At 38.9% G+C, this 15,000-nt stretch overlaps 1 protein-coding gene across 5 annotated transcripts in view; it reads left to right on the top strand.

Moving 5' to 3' along the window:
* Positions 1-6,576: 6,576 nt before the first annotated feature.
* Positions 6,577-15,000, top strand: part of LOC149575800 (protein SAWADEE HOMEODOMAIN HOMOLOG 2-like) — a 33,744-nt gene continuing 25,320 nt past the window's right edge. For 2 of the 5 annotated variants that reach the window (XM_089815594.1, XM_089815598.1), the window contains exons 1-5: positions 6,577-6,719; positions 6,893-7,004; positions 12,048-12,133; positions 12,286-12,331; positions 12,523-12,664. In XM_089815594.1, coding sequence (XP_089671720.1) covers positions 6,951-7,004; positions 12,048-12,133; positions 12,286-12,331; positions 12,523-12,664 — 328 coding nt within the window. In that variant the 5' untranslated portion in view covers positions 6,577-6,719; positions 6,893-6,950. Of the gene's footprint in view, positions 6,747-6,798; positions 7,005-12,047; positions 12,134-12,285; positions 12,332-12,522; positions 12,665-15,000 lie in introns of those variants that run through there. The other 3 variants (XM_089815599.1, XM_089815596.1, XM_089815595.1) reach the window with 3 other exon arrangements.

The following is a 15,000-nucleotide window of genomic DNA, read 5'->3' on the forward strand; positions in this document are numbered from 1 at the left end:
GCTCTGCTAGGGTTTTCTTGCTTCATGCGAACTTTCAATTTTTTTTGCGTACGGCCTTTCGCTTGCACTCCCCCTCCGTCGGCACTTGTCATACCGCATTTACTGCGGGAGATTTAGGTTAGGTTATAATGGCTCTGGTTAGTGGTGAACCAATTATTTCTGGTGTTCATGCTGCTGCTTCAAACTACCATGGCACCGCCACCGAACAAACGCCTGCGCAAGTTTGTCTCGAAGGTTTTCCATGAGGTAATCCTGATATTGTCCTTTGCAAGAATTTGATGTTGCATGTGACTGGTTAGAACAACATACCTTGATAGGGTATTTTGTTGGTAGGACTCCCCCTGAAGCTATGCTCAGAGAATGGGTCAACAAAAGCTGGACTCCTCATGGAGTCCGCCTTGACGCTGTGCAAAACCTTACCAAATATTTTTTTAATTTTGCTTTGCTAACCTGTCGCAAGCAGACGTGGTTTTTACCAATGACCCTTGGTCTGTGTGTTCCTCTCTGCTTGTTTTTCAGAAATGGTCTCGAGACTTCTCTGTCTCGGACGATAAAAAGCTTAGGGTTATTGTTTGGGTCGAATTCCCAGGTCTACCCTTGCTCTACTGGCCTTTTATTGAGTCTATTGCCCAAGCCCTTGGCAAAGTTGTTACCAAGGAGCTCGAGAAATTTTTTAGCGCTCGCCCTCAGCGGCATGTTTGCATTGAAGTTGATCTTTCTAAAGATCTCAAGGATTCTATGGAAATCTAGATTGGCACTCAAACCTTCGCATAGAAGGTGCTTTACTTGAACCTACCTAACACCTATTATAGGTGCCAGTCTACGGAACACAAGATCAAGGATTGCCCTTTGGCCACGCCTAGGGTCAAACCCCAGCCTAAAGCGACGCCTGTCAAGCAGGTCGAAGGAAAAAAAGAAGAATGGGTTACTGTTGGGCGCAAAGGCAACCCTACCTTGAATCCTTTGGCCCCCAAGCCATCCTATGCGGTAGTTACCGCGATTCCTCTTGCTTCCACCGAAGTGTCAGCGCCTGCTAGCGTGGAGACGCCATCGGCTTTTGTTGCACTTGTTCCAGTTTTGTAGGTTTCAAACCCTGCTAGTTCGTAGGGGATTAAGGCAGCCGCCAGGACCTCGTCCTTGGTTGGGGCTCGTTCTCCTCTTGTAGTCTCTTCCATAGTACCACCAGCAACATGACGTTCTCGCAGTCCTCCTGGACGTGTGGAGATATCAGGGGTCAAACGGTAGGCTGTAAGTCCAGAGGATTTCCCGTCTAACTTTCACCCGATTTCTACCTTTTTGCAGAATAGTTACTCCTCTCTTGAGGACGAGGATGATATGGAAGAGTTTTCATGAACTTCCTCTCTTGTAATGTTCGAGGTCTTATAGACCTTCCCAGAAAATTCTATGTCCGGGATACCCATCATAGACTTGGGAATTTAGATTTTCTTTGCCTGCAAGAAGTTAAGATTTCTGGTTTCATGCTTTCTGCTGCATGCCACGTCATTTGGCAGGATAACGTCATGTTTTCTTCTCAGCATGAAGCTGGTCGAGGTGGTGTAGTTACTCTCCTGTCACCTCGCCTTCATTATGCTATTATTTCGCACGGTTCTGACCCCACACATCGTATTATTTGGCTTTTGCTTTCCATTAACAATCATTCTTTTGGAGTCATTAATGTTTATGCCTCCAATGATGCTATGGAAAGGGCACAAATGTGGGTTTGGCTTGCTGACAACCTGCCGCCAGCTACTTGGGTCATGTGTGGGGACTTCAATATGGTTGAAGTGGCCTCTGACAAAGATGGCATTTTGCCTTTCCGTTGGACAGCTGGGGAAAGAGAAGCTTGGTTTTACATGCGCCATAAATTGGGCCTCTTTGATCCCAATACTAGCCGCCGTCATGATAATGGGGCTTGGCACACTTGGTCCAATTTTCGATTCAGTCCTGACCGCATATTGAAACGTCTTGATCGTGCTATGATCTCGGTGCAATCTTTTTTTTTCTTTTTTTCTGAAGATCACGATCTACCTATCATTCCCCTGACAGATGTGACATTGTCAGACCACTATCCCATTTATTTTGGCATTTCTTGGCAAATAGCTGTCTCCAAAGTGGTTAAGTCTCAATTCTTCCTCAACACGTCTGTGCTATTGCATGCCTCCACCATCTCCCACATACAACGTGTCTAGAATTTGGAACCATGTCCACATTCCCATCAAGGTTGGATTCAATGGTGGAATGATGCCATTACCAGAACGACTCATTTTTTGAGCATCTACAGGCGTCAGCTGGCAATTTTCAGAAAACGATCTTATGAAGCCAACACCCTTGCCCTCAAAAAAGCCTCTGAAGCGCTCACCTTCAACCCCTTTGATGTGGATCTTCAACTTCAGCTTGCCAAGCTTCGCCATGAAAAGCAAATTGCTGATAACTATGCTGCCCGAGGAGCTCAAATCAAAGCCCGTCTCCACTGGTTGGAGATTGGTGACAAAGCCTCGAAGGAGTTCTTCCAGGCTCTCCGAGCTCGTCATACCAATATTGCAATTAAAAAGATAAAATAGGGAACTGATGTTCTTTCCAGTCTGCCAGACATCCGGCAAGCTTTTGTTCTTCACTATGAGAATGTTTTTGCTTTGGAGGGCCATTCGGTTGCTCAGGAGGAGGCTCTCAGAAAGTGTATTACTATTACTCCAAACCGCCTCGCGGTTGAGCAATGCGCTTTCTGTGAGCAACTTCTTTCCCTCTGAGACCTTAAAGAGGCAGTTTACTCCATGACGGATGACAAATCCCCTGGGTGTGATGGATTTCCCTATGAATTTTACAAACATCTTTGGGAGCAAATTGGTCCTGATCTGCACAAAGTCTATCTTGAAGCATACCATTCTAAAAGCTTAGGAGCGATCATAAATAAAGGCAATATTAAATTCATACCTAAAGCTAGTGATCCTGAGGACATCTGCAACTGGAGGCCCATCAGTTCATCTAGTTATCTCTCTTTTCAAATCCTTTTCATCAATCATCTAATATGGCACTCAAAACTATTAGCAAATGTCTTACCAATAAGGTTTGACATCAATGACAACATAAAAATTGTTCCAATTATAGTTTCCAACATATGGAGCATATATGCACTTATGAGTGAGAAAGATCACACGAATCCCTCCTGAATGTGTCTTATAAGATCATTGCTAAGGCGCTCTCTCTCAAAATCCGCCATATGCTTCCTCTAAATGTGCGGCCTGAACAAACTGGCTTCATCAAATCCAGGTATATTCTTGACAACATCATTGCTGTCTGGGAAGGTATGGAATGGGCCTGTAAGTCCAAGCAACAGGCTATCTTTTTAAAGATAGATTTTGCTAAAGCCTATGATCGCATTGAATGGCCTTTCATTTTGGCTATGCTTCAGGCTCTGGGTTTTGGTCCCAATTTCCTTCAGTCCGTAGAGATGCTCTTTGGTGATGCTAATGCTTGCATCACCATCAATAATTCGCAATCTGAAGCTTTTGGACTTTTTCGTTCCATCAGACAAGGTTGTCCGTTAGCTCTAGCGCTTTATGTCCTTGTTGCTGAAGGTTTTGGTTATTTACTTGCTCACTCTGTGTCTTCAGGGCTGGTCCGTGGCATTTCCTTGCCTGATTCTTCCTCCCAGTTAGTCAATGGTCATTTTGCTGATGATTCTTTTCTTACTATTCTTGAAGATGAAGAAAACATAAAAAATGCTTTAAATTGTCTTGACACTTTTTGTCAAGCCTCTGGCTCTGCCATTCAATGGCATAAAATGCTCTGTTACCGACAGTCTTTTTTGCCAGCTCCACCTTGGCTCAGCCAATTCCAATGGAAATGGGTTACTCATGGAGAAATTTTCCGCTTTCTTGGCATTCCCTTTGCTTTCTAGGCTTCCCCTGTGGAACTTTGGAATGCTGTGCTTACAAAGATTACCAAAAAGCTTGATTATTGGATCACTAAGCCACTTTCTCTTGCTGGTAAATTCCAGATTTGTTCTAAGATTTTGGCTGCCACCCATGTGTTTTATTCTTCTTGTTGGGCTCCCTCCAAAGCTTCCTATCTCAAATTAGAACGTTTGCTCAGAGATTTTCTTTGGGCCTCTGGTTCTGACCATCATGGTTTTCATAGAGTTGCTTGGGATTTCTGTTGTCTCCCAAGGGAATCTGGGGGTGGAAAGCAGGGCCTTTCCCTCTGTGCTAAATGGATTATCAGATCTATTTCTGGAGATGAAGCCTGGAAAATTCTTGTCAGGCATTGCATCTCTTCAAGCTTCCCTGCTAACAGATCGGCGTGGAAGGGGATTGGTTTTCAGACCCTTCTCATTATGCATGAACCAGTGGTCATACAGGGCTCTTTTGTTATAAAGAGCATCTGGAAAGCCTGGGAAACTATTAAACCTTGGCTTCGTTGGGCTGGTGATGAGTTTCGCAATGGGTTGTCCTTAAATCAGTAGAACATTTGGTGGTCTCCCCTGTTTGACTTCCAAGGTATTCCTCTTGCCAAGACTCAAGGTGCCAGTGCTCTGCGTTTCTTTAAACGTGGCATTCGCACTACCAAGGACATTTTTTCAAGAGTCACCATGAATTTCAGGTCTTGGGAGGATATGCAAGTTCAATACCGCCTTGTACGTGCCGATCGCCAGACTTATGACCTTCTGTTGTCTTCCATCCCTGTGCACTTACTTCATAAAGTGGGGATTCAGTCTGTTCGACGTTGGTGGTATGATTGGAAGTGGTTTCTTACCACTCCATTTACCAATTATAAGCCCAATATGGGATACAGATGGCTTTCGCCCCACCTTCCGATGGTGTACACGATTAATCAACGGTGCCATTTGCATTCTTCGCTTTCTCAATGGAGAAAACGGTTCGACACCATTTGGAGTGCCATTACAAAACCTAAGATTGCTCACTTTGCTTGGTGCCTTGCTTTCCAAGGTCTTCCCCTGGGGCCTCGGCTCAAGCACATTGGGGTTCCTGATCCCAGATGCCCCTTCTGTGGCCAACCTGAGTCCTTTTGCATATTTTTTGGTTTTGCAAGCGTGCTCAGAATTATTGGCACTGGATCCATGATTTTTTCAAGCCTTTCAGGCCCAAACCTTTTTCATGGCACATGATCCTATTGGGTGATTCCCCCATATTTCCTTGAAAGTTTTCCCAGATTTGGCATACTTTCAGGATGAAAATTTTGTTTTCTCTATGGAAAGATAGGAATGCAGTTTTATTCACTCATAGTTTTTTGGATGTTAACATTGCAATGTACACTAAGGCATGCATTTGTAACAATGTCATTATGCAGATACAGGTGCAAGCTAATAAAGTTGCCCTGGAGGTTGCCCACTTACAGGAATTGTTAAACCATTGGGGCAATGCTCCTTGTATCATTGCCAGAGTGCCTCCGGATGCCTCGACTAATGCCTCCTCGTCTCGCTGTCGCCATTCCAAACGCCAGTCCTCTGGCTGCCATTCACACACGCCGCACTCCCAGGGTCCCCGCTACTGCTCTCCCAGCGGTGGTCATGGCGTTTGGAGGCGCCATTCCGCTTCCCCACCACGTGGTGGTTCTGGCTGGTCCTCGGCTTCCCCCCCTGGGCGGGCTTCTGGCCAGTCTCCGGCTCCTCCCCCTGGACAAACGCACTCTGGCAAGTTTCCCCGGCTGGCCTTGGCAATTTCTCCTCCACGGCCAGACAAGAGGGATGCAGAGACTGCAACTACCCCAGATCCTGCAAATGCTGCTAACAGCGGGACTGTTCCTAGTTCGCCTCACAATCCCACTGATATAAAGATGATCCTCCTCCCTCTGTTGGTACTGCCTTGGCAGCATGAGGTTGTTTTAAATGTTTTTTTTTTTTTTATGAATAGTTTATAGTTGCTGGCTGCGGCCATGTTGTTTACTCCGGCTTCGACCGATTGAACTCATTCGCGGGGTGGTCTTGTATCCCCCGACCCTTTTTTGTGAATTGTAATCTTAGTAAATTTTATTAATTGAAAAGGACTATTCATCAAAAAAATCCTACTCCCATAAGCTAACTGTTACACAATTGACATTTAAGCGTCAATTAGTAAGATTGGGTCACCCAAGGTGACTTAGTCCACGACATACTTGCCTAATACTATCTAATTCTAGACCAGTCACCCACGACAAGCTAATCCTCAAATCCTAGTTACATAAAGTAACCTAGTCCCCCTAATGCATGCCAAAATTAAAACTAGGAGTGCCATGTATTGTGATGATGCCATATTTTTAGTTGATGCAAGCTAGAATAATTGAGTCCAATACTAGAATACATGCTAAAATAAGATCTTGATAAATAAAAATTCCATTCGAATGCAATTTACAATACTACATAAATATGACAAATGTAAATATATATAAAAAAATCACCATAACATACAATTATACTAAATAGTTCTATAAAATTATATTAAAATACTAATGTCACTTATACAATCCAAGTTAAGCTTATTCGAGGAAAATTATAATACAAAATATAATTATAATAAGCCCACTCCACATAAAGTACACTAATATAATTATATATAAACCCCTATTTGTCTTAAATCGATTAATTTGAGTCGGTGTTATATATGTCCAACCATTGCCAAGATCTCTTCCAAACCCTTGTATTCTTTTCCATCAGAATCTCCCACTGTACTTTAGATTTCGAAAGGATGATTATTCAAGTGTAGCTTCATGTGTTGATATAAGAGGTGATTTGCTCGCTCTTTTTAATCAAAGTAATTTTTTTGGGGTTTTCCTCTCGATTTTTTCGCATATTTCTATTTTCTCATGAAATTATGCAAGTCATGGCACCAATTTATTATTTTCCATCGAAATTATTTAAGTCATGGCCCCAATTTATCAATGTGCTGCGCTGCTTCAGGCATTGATATTTAAGAGATAAGCGGGCGCAGGCGATCAGCTGCAGGTCGCATTACAAAATGGGGCGACCACCTCTCGGGGGAGCTCCCGTTTTCCGTTTTTCTCCTAAAGAGGTCAGCTTTTTCTCTTGAAAACTCACTTCATTTATTGCTCAGTAAATTGAGATATTCTAAGCGAACAGTGACAATGATTGTTTACTAAATTTAGGAAAAATAAGTGAACAATGTCAATGACGGCTCATTAAAGGTCGAAAATTTCAGGGAACCATGGCAGTCCAGGACAGTTTATTTTAAACATTTGGATTGGTCTTATCAAGTATTATGTTCAGATAGAGAAAGTGGTCGTGTGTTGGAGGAAAGGGAGTCACTTACATTTCTCGTATTTTCAATGCGTTTTCCCCCCAACTATCGATTTGTATTCCATCTCTTCGCAAATGGTCAAACCGTAAAAATATATATTTATATTGCGAGAATAAGATTTTGTGGTTTGAAATATGTAAAATACTTGATTCTGGATATATAGTCGTCTGGAAGTATTATATCACTGGCTTGTCAAAGTTGTTGCGTGCAAAAAAATCTCACAAGAGATCAAGTCATACGGCGTTGAATTATATATGGTGCGATCTCAATTGTAAGAGTTTGTACATGCTATTCATTGATAGCTGCATCCCCACCTCTCCCCACCTCAGGAGCGACACTCTAATGGGGTTTCGAAATTCAGACTCAGGTGGCCAACATTACCATCAAACCCAATCAAATCCAATAATCATTTTATTTGTGGGATGAGATAAGGGTGTTTAGTTTGCTACCATTGTGGATTGTGTTGTATTAAGTATTGATTTTTTGTAACACATGATGATGTAACTCAAATTATGGGATGAACTTTACATTTCAAACATTTCAAACGTTTTTCTGCCATTGCATGTCCTACCTATGTTTACTGGACCCTGACTTAAATGGGGCTTCAGTCATTATTTTAGGAGAGACCATGGATAACTCCCAATTACAAAGCCAGTAAAATAGAAGTGCCATTTACTAAATTGTAATGTCACTTCTCTCTTGAAACTGTTCATGGAAGCTACAGAAACACTTAAGAGAGAATCATCGTTACATAAAAACTTTCTATATGCACTGACTTAAGTCAGCCACAAGCGATTCATATAGGTTATATTTACAGTATACTTCACATTGCATGCCTCTGATAACTCTTAACTGAATCTGGACACTTTTAGATACCTTAATCTTGTATCAGATTTCACGTGATCCACCTCAGATGATATTTGACACTCAATGAACATAAACAACTCTAGCAATAACGTTATTGACAACCTCACGTGTTTGCATGCAATCATCAATGATAAGGCTTGACAACATAACATTTACTATTCTAATATATCTCTTTTATTTTTGAAAACTTCTGATAATGCAGTTCAATTCCAATGTCTACAAATTATATCCATAATCTCAATTGCTGAGTGGAAAGTTAAGATAGATCTTGCTTTTATTAATTTTCTGTTGGATACTCACGTAGAGAAGTGTGGATTAGTGACTGAATGATACAGACTTTAGGAGTCTTGTTTTCCACTGGCCCCCTAAAAGTGGCTCTTTTGATTGTTCGTTTTCAAATGGCATCTTCATCTAATATAATTCTTTTTATTATGTAGCTTTGCACATTCTGACTTGTCCAGGGTGTACTTGTTGATTGTTTGGTGCATACCTGTTAGGGTTTATCTTCCCTTTGGTATGGTTTTATTCTATGTTACCCCAAGTTTCCGGGCCTTGGGGATGGGGAAACGGGTTTCCGCGACCATATGTAATCGGCAAATCTGAAATTTCAAATATATTCATGAATTATATAAATTGTAACACTCATCATAGCAACATAATAACATATATAAATCTAAAATCAATGATCATTCATCAAATCATCATAGAACATAGCATCAAATGAATCCAATGAAGCTTGGATTCAATTTCATACATTCCTAGATATAATTCATTGAAACAATGAAAAGTACTATATCATATATCAAAATGCACAAAGGCTGCAAATTACAACAAAAAGAAAAGTTAAAGACTTAAAAGTATCATATCAATTTTCAAGTTTCAGTTATTGTTGCATCAATGTATCATATAATGTCAGAAGACTCAAAACCTGAAACTTCAAAGTCAAAATGAAAATGAAGATAGTATGTTGCTGTAATTTGGTTCAAAAAACTAAATATTGCTTAGATTTACACTCTCAATCTGTAGAATTTCACCAAAGACTTTTAGAATCCACAGATACTCTGTTCACACTGTAACAGCAGCAATAACAAATGATTATTCACTCAGTAGTTTACTTGGGCCAAACTATATGCAACTTGCAAGGAATACGCAATTTGATATTTTAGATCATATGCTTAAGATTCAATAATAGTAATGACATAGAGTCATTTTTTATTTTTTAATATTGAGGGCTGTCTTGAGGTGTGGGGTCCATGCAAGATTAAAAAGATATGCAAATATTTTATAAAATTATCTTATTTTTTGCCTCTTTCTGCCGGAAGCAACTGTCCATCCCTGGGATGGTCAAGGGTTCCAAAACCGCTTTTAACTGTAGCTAAGTTTCTGAAAATTTTGCTTCACTAGGGGCGGCCTGGAAATGTTTCTGGCCGGGAATTGTTTTTCGTTTCTGAATCAGGTGCATTTTAGGTGGAAACATGTGTCCGGGTAACACAGTTTTATTGCTTCCTAGTTTTAGTTTTAGGTACTTTGTCACTGGTAGTTGGATTTCCTTTTGCACCTTTTTTTATGTATTGTAATTTTTTTACTTTTGAGTCTCATAGACCTACTTTGATCATTTGTGGAAATTTATTCATATATTTATTTTTCTTTTGTGTTTGTGAAATGATTTGGTTGTTAGATGAACTGTCTTCCAGAGAGTAGTTAGAGCGGGACATGGTGAGGTTTTCGAAGATATATTTAATTTGACACGCAATGAGGATTGCAGGGGAGCCCAATTACTTGCTTTTATTCCTTTATGTATGATTGTCTGTTTGAATGTTAGAATATTTCAATTCTTCTTAATCTAGAACTGGTGAAGCTACATTATGCAATAACCATCTTACTTTACAGATCATAAAATTTCATAATTCTTTGATGCACCTCTTAAAAAACTTGGCTTGATAGGAAATAATTATAGAGACATTGCTTCACCCAGTGAGCCTCTCTATAAAGGAACCATTTTCCTTCTTAGAGTTCTTTATCCTGCACTGTGGTCTGCTACATTTGAAATACTCTTTTAGCTATTATCTCCTTCAGTATGCCTAGCTGCTTTCTGTTAACAATGTGACAGGCACCATATCTGAAAATGTATTCAAACTAGAAAGTGGGCTCAAAGCCACCCTGGCTAGAGTAGGCTGCTTTACAATTGAGGTATTATCCCTCTTGGGCTTGCTACCTGGGTGTGAATTGTTATTTGTAGCATTTGTTCTGATACAAAATTCCATTTTGATTTTCTAAAATTGTAAAAGATGTTGGGAAATAGAGTTCATTTCCACTATTTACTCTAAGAGAAGAGTGCCGTGGCATTTAGATCTAACAAAAGTTCAGCATATGGCAGCTGGCAAAATCCACATCTAGAGAAAAAAAGAAAGAGAGAAGGGAATAGATGAAAAGGAGAGACATCTTACACAATGGAGAAGAGACACGAGATGTATGAGAGGAAATTCATCTTGGATAATAACCTGCACCCTCTAAGCCCTATGAAAGCTTTGTGTTATTCAACAAATAAATATTTACAGTACAAGCACTAATTTCAATGTGGAGTCAACATCCATCTCTAACACCTGCTTTTCAGACCCAACATGCAATATCTTCCTTCTTGGAAACCTGCCATATGTCACATATGCAACCCCACATTCATTGCCATATTATATATTACCATGAGAACATAAAAAACAATAAGATTATACTATCTCTCCTCCATGGTGGAAGTCTGGAAATATTCGAACAGAGTAGCCTTACTCAGCCTGCTGTCACATAACTTCTATGCCAATCCTCCAGTCGATAGGCTGAAGGAGATTTAAAATATCACCAGAAGACAATACCATGGGTTCCAAAATGGTCTCAAAATAGCATGGTAAAACTTTTCATGACCTATTGAGTGGTCTATAAAATAGAAAGTAGCTCCTCACAAGCATCTTTGACTATCATTGCAAGTTAACATATGTAACCCCCAAGTGCTCCTAGGGAGCACTAATTACACCAACTTGCAAATCTAGTTAGTGAAGATGCTTCATAACTACCAATTTAATCCTTGAAAGGTAACTCCTTGCAGCAATATTTTCAAGTAACCAGAGAATAAATAATAGTTAAATATGGCTACATTTTCACATGGGCATCCTATTTCGTACATTTCATGATTTTTGCAGACACATACATTATTCTAGCATTCATGAATGATTAAGTTACAACAGACCTTTGGATTTGCAAGGTGAATAGCACATCTAATCCTAGCAGAAAAATCTTCGCGTTTTGAATTATCTTTCAGTCATGGTTTTGACTTGTAAGATATCTGTTTTCACTTTTAATGAAGTTTGTTGGTTGGATAGATTATTTGATTTTCAATCATCCGCTATAGCTATCAGGATATTTTGGCAAATGGCAAGTTAGATACTCTTATTGAGGAAGAGCAGTTGGCCAAGAAAACAAATTTACTGGTCAATATTCACTGTCGAAGGGCAGAATTAGAGAAACAACTCCAAAAGGCCTATTGTTTCTTTTTTAATTTATCTTTTTGGCATGCTTTTGGGTCCCATAGGCTGCTTTGGCCTTGTGGATGTTATTAAAATCATTCAGATTCATTCAATGCCTGACTGGTTCTCGTCAGAACATTACTTTGTTCCAAAGTTTGTTTTATTTGTTCAGTAACTGAAAAGTTGAAGTTGGAAAGCTGAATGTTAGAAATACCTCATAATGGATATGTTTATTGATTCTGCTCTTTAAATAAATTATAATATCTCTTCTAGAGATATTTTGTTTGATTTCAAGTAAGCTTTTCGTTTAAATCTTATTTTCAGAAATTTGAAGCAACCTTGATTGAAGCCTCTCCATTTACTGGAATTTTTTTTAATATCGTTTTTAAAAATACCTTGGATGCATTATTGTGTAAAGGTTCAAGAAATGGAAAAGATATTAGAAGATATGAAGGGTGGAATTCCTTCTCGTGATACTCTCCGCGCCCTTTCTGAAAAATTCAGGTGAGTTGTATTTCTGATTTTTTATTCTTATAGATATTCTGGAAATTGCTGCTGCGTTGTTTTTGGATTATTAGGGATTTCAAAGAGGATCACTTTTCCTTGGTGTTATTTTTTTTAAAGAATTGATAAAATATAATTGCATTGAAATGCAGTGAATCACCTGAAAGAGCTGGGAAAATTTTGGTCCAATCAAAGCAGGTCCTGAATGCTTTTGTTCCTTCTGATTGCTTTTGTTCACAAATACTGCATGTCACTCGGTTTACATTTCTTCTTTTCATTTATCTTCTTCCACTGTATCTTAGGGGTCCACGGTTCTCTGTTTTTTCTTTCCTTCTTTTTATAGGAGTTTTATCGTTTCATTTCACTTACTCTGAGCTCTTAGAATGCAGGTATGGAACTGGTTTCAGAACAGGAGATATGCACAAAAAGCAAAAGGTAATAAGGTACCAGGAAAGCTGAATGTTTCACAGTCACCTCGTGATGATTTGGCAACAAAAAAAACTGGGACCAATTCGGTGGCAGTTCCTTCAGGTGCATTTTCTAGTTTTGCCACTACAGATAAATCTTCTTTGACTTTCTACTTTGTTGTGAACAAACCTTTTGGAGAATGAAATAAAAAAATGAGCATTAATATAATAAACCAGAGAATCAGGGCTTTTGCTTCTGAACAATAGTTGTTAGTTCTTACTTGTTGAATCTAGAGGTTAGAAACTCTGTTTAGAAGCAATAATCCTGTTTTAGATCTGATCACAATGACTGATATATATCAGATAAATAAAAATATCAGACTGCAAACTATGTTTACAGCAACAATAACAAAATATACACGAAGAAGTTAACACTAGATATAACTTGGGAAACTTTTAAGGAAAACATTCCAGCTACAAGTATAGATTGTTCACCATATTAATCTTAGAAAAATATTTCAAATACAAGGAAAAGATTCACTCATCTGATGTTGCAGAAAATTCTTTACTCTTGGAGAAAGTAATCTGCAGCTAAACACTTTTGAAACTATAATATGCAAGATTATTCACCCGAGCATTTAGTTTATAGAATTTTGGCTCAAGCAAAACCACCAACTGGTATTCAAAAGTTAAACCATTGATGGGTCCAATTTACACATGTCCAATACTCTACATGCAACACGAGTTACATATGCATTGAACTCATAATCCAATTCCAAACTCCAGACTTTGCACGAGAAGCTCAAAATTCACTTGAGTCTCTAGCTTCTCCAAGTTGGGTTCATCCTTTTCAATACTCTTAACACTATGTTAAGTATCAGGAATAATTTTTTGGGCTTGAGATAGACCATCTGCAAACGCAAGGAAGTTTCCATATTCAACTAATATCTCAATGCCACAATAGTATTCTAACATTATAAGCAAGATTGTTGTTTCAATTTATAGAGAAATTTTTTTAATTGAGGTTTTAGCAACAACAGTGTCCCTGCTTTTGTGGTATTGCTTCCTCCGTTTTTCAATTTGACATTAAAATAGAAACTTGTGTCATATGTTACAACTTTTTAAGACCTAAATTACAGTTTTTGACCCATTCTGCGATTCCCCCGTCTTTGCTCATGTGAGTTTAAAACTTTTTGATGCCCCATCTAAAGACCTTTTTAGACAGTTCATGGTTTCTGAACTGTTTGGACAAAAAATGCTTATGGTGAATACTTTGCTCAAAACCATAGGTGTTTAACAGTGAAGTATTTTCATGCCGACCTTGAGTTTCTAAAAACTGTTTTCTGCGGGTCATTCAGTCTTAATCGTCTTCAATTGGAACCTAATGTGGTATTTTTATATAAATATTTAGTTAAGGGTTGTAATAGTTGTATTAGAGCTATGATCTTGCTAGTCTGTAAGTTAAGTTGTGAATAGCCCCAATGGAGGAGAGATCAGTTATCAAAGAAGTCAAATGAAATTGTAGGCATCAGAGCTAGAAGAAGATAAAGGAGGAAGAGAAAAGTTTAAATTGACAGCTGAAGAAAAAGGAGAATTCTGCACCAAAATCAGCAGGGATTATCAGATCTAAAGGTGCAGATGCCACATGCTAGAAAATATCTGAAAAGTTTAGAGCCTACTTAGGCATTGTAAGGATAAAGGAGCAGCTCTGCAAATAATAGATCTGGCCATGCCACGCCATCAAAACCCATCCTTCTGTAGAAAGAGGCAGAGGAAGAACAAGTGCTTGTAGGCTTCCTTGTAGAGGGAATTAACATATTTTTTGAAGATACTGAGGTTCATCTGCAGGCCTAAAAAATATTGTATCTTTGTTAGATACTTGGACATCATTGATAGGAAAACTTTTAAGAGAACTCTAGATGGCAATAAAAATAACATTAAGATAATGCTACAGTTAAAATAATATTGACACTGAGAACATTTCTAGACTTTCTTTGATGGCATCAACAAATTTCTGCAAGGGCTCAGTTGTTTAAGTAGCAAATATATATTACCCTTAGTACCATGGAGCTGGAGGCAGACATTTGGCTTGCTACATTGCATTTTGAAGATGTTGCTTGTGATTGGGGGCACAATTTTTTGGTCACATAATTAGCCCCGTGAAAATATTTGATGATTTCAGTTTATAGGATCCTAGACCACTTTGAGTGAGAGTACAAGGTTAAGTATTTCACATAAAATGTTGCTATCAGACTACACCCCATGGAATCCTATGTTGCCAAAATTAAATTGAGTTGCATTAATGGCTCTTAACATTTTTGCAAAAAAGTTCATTTTTTTGTTTGTTGAAGTTTCCTTGAACCCCTCAAAGGTCCTGTAAAGGCATTTGCAGCTACTTTGTAGTTACAATCAAAAGAAATTTAACATTTGAGCCATTTGTGCGTAGGGATTTTTTTTGTC

This window comes from Cupressus sempervirens, chromosome 2 (genome assembly GCF_028749045.1).
Source record: "Cupressus sempervirens isolate cs-2001-9-10 chromosome 2, ASM2874904v1, whole genome shotgun sequence".
Classification (NCBI taxonomy): Eukaryota; Viridiplantae; Streptophyta; class Pinopsida; order Cupressales; family Cupressaceae; genus Cupressus; species Cupressus sempervirens.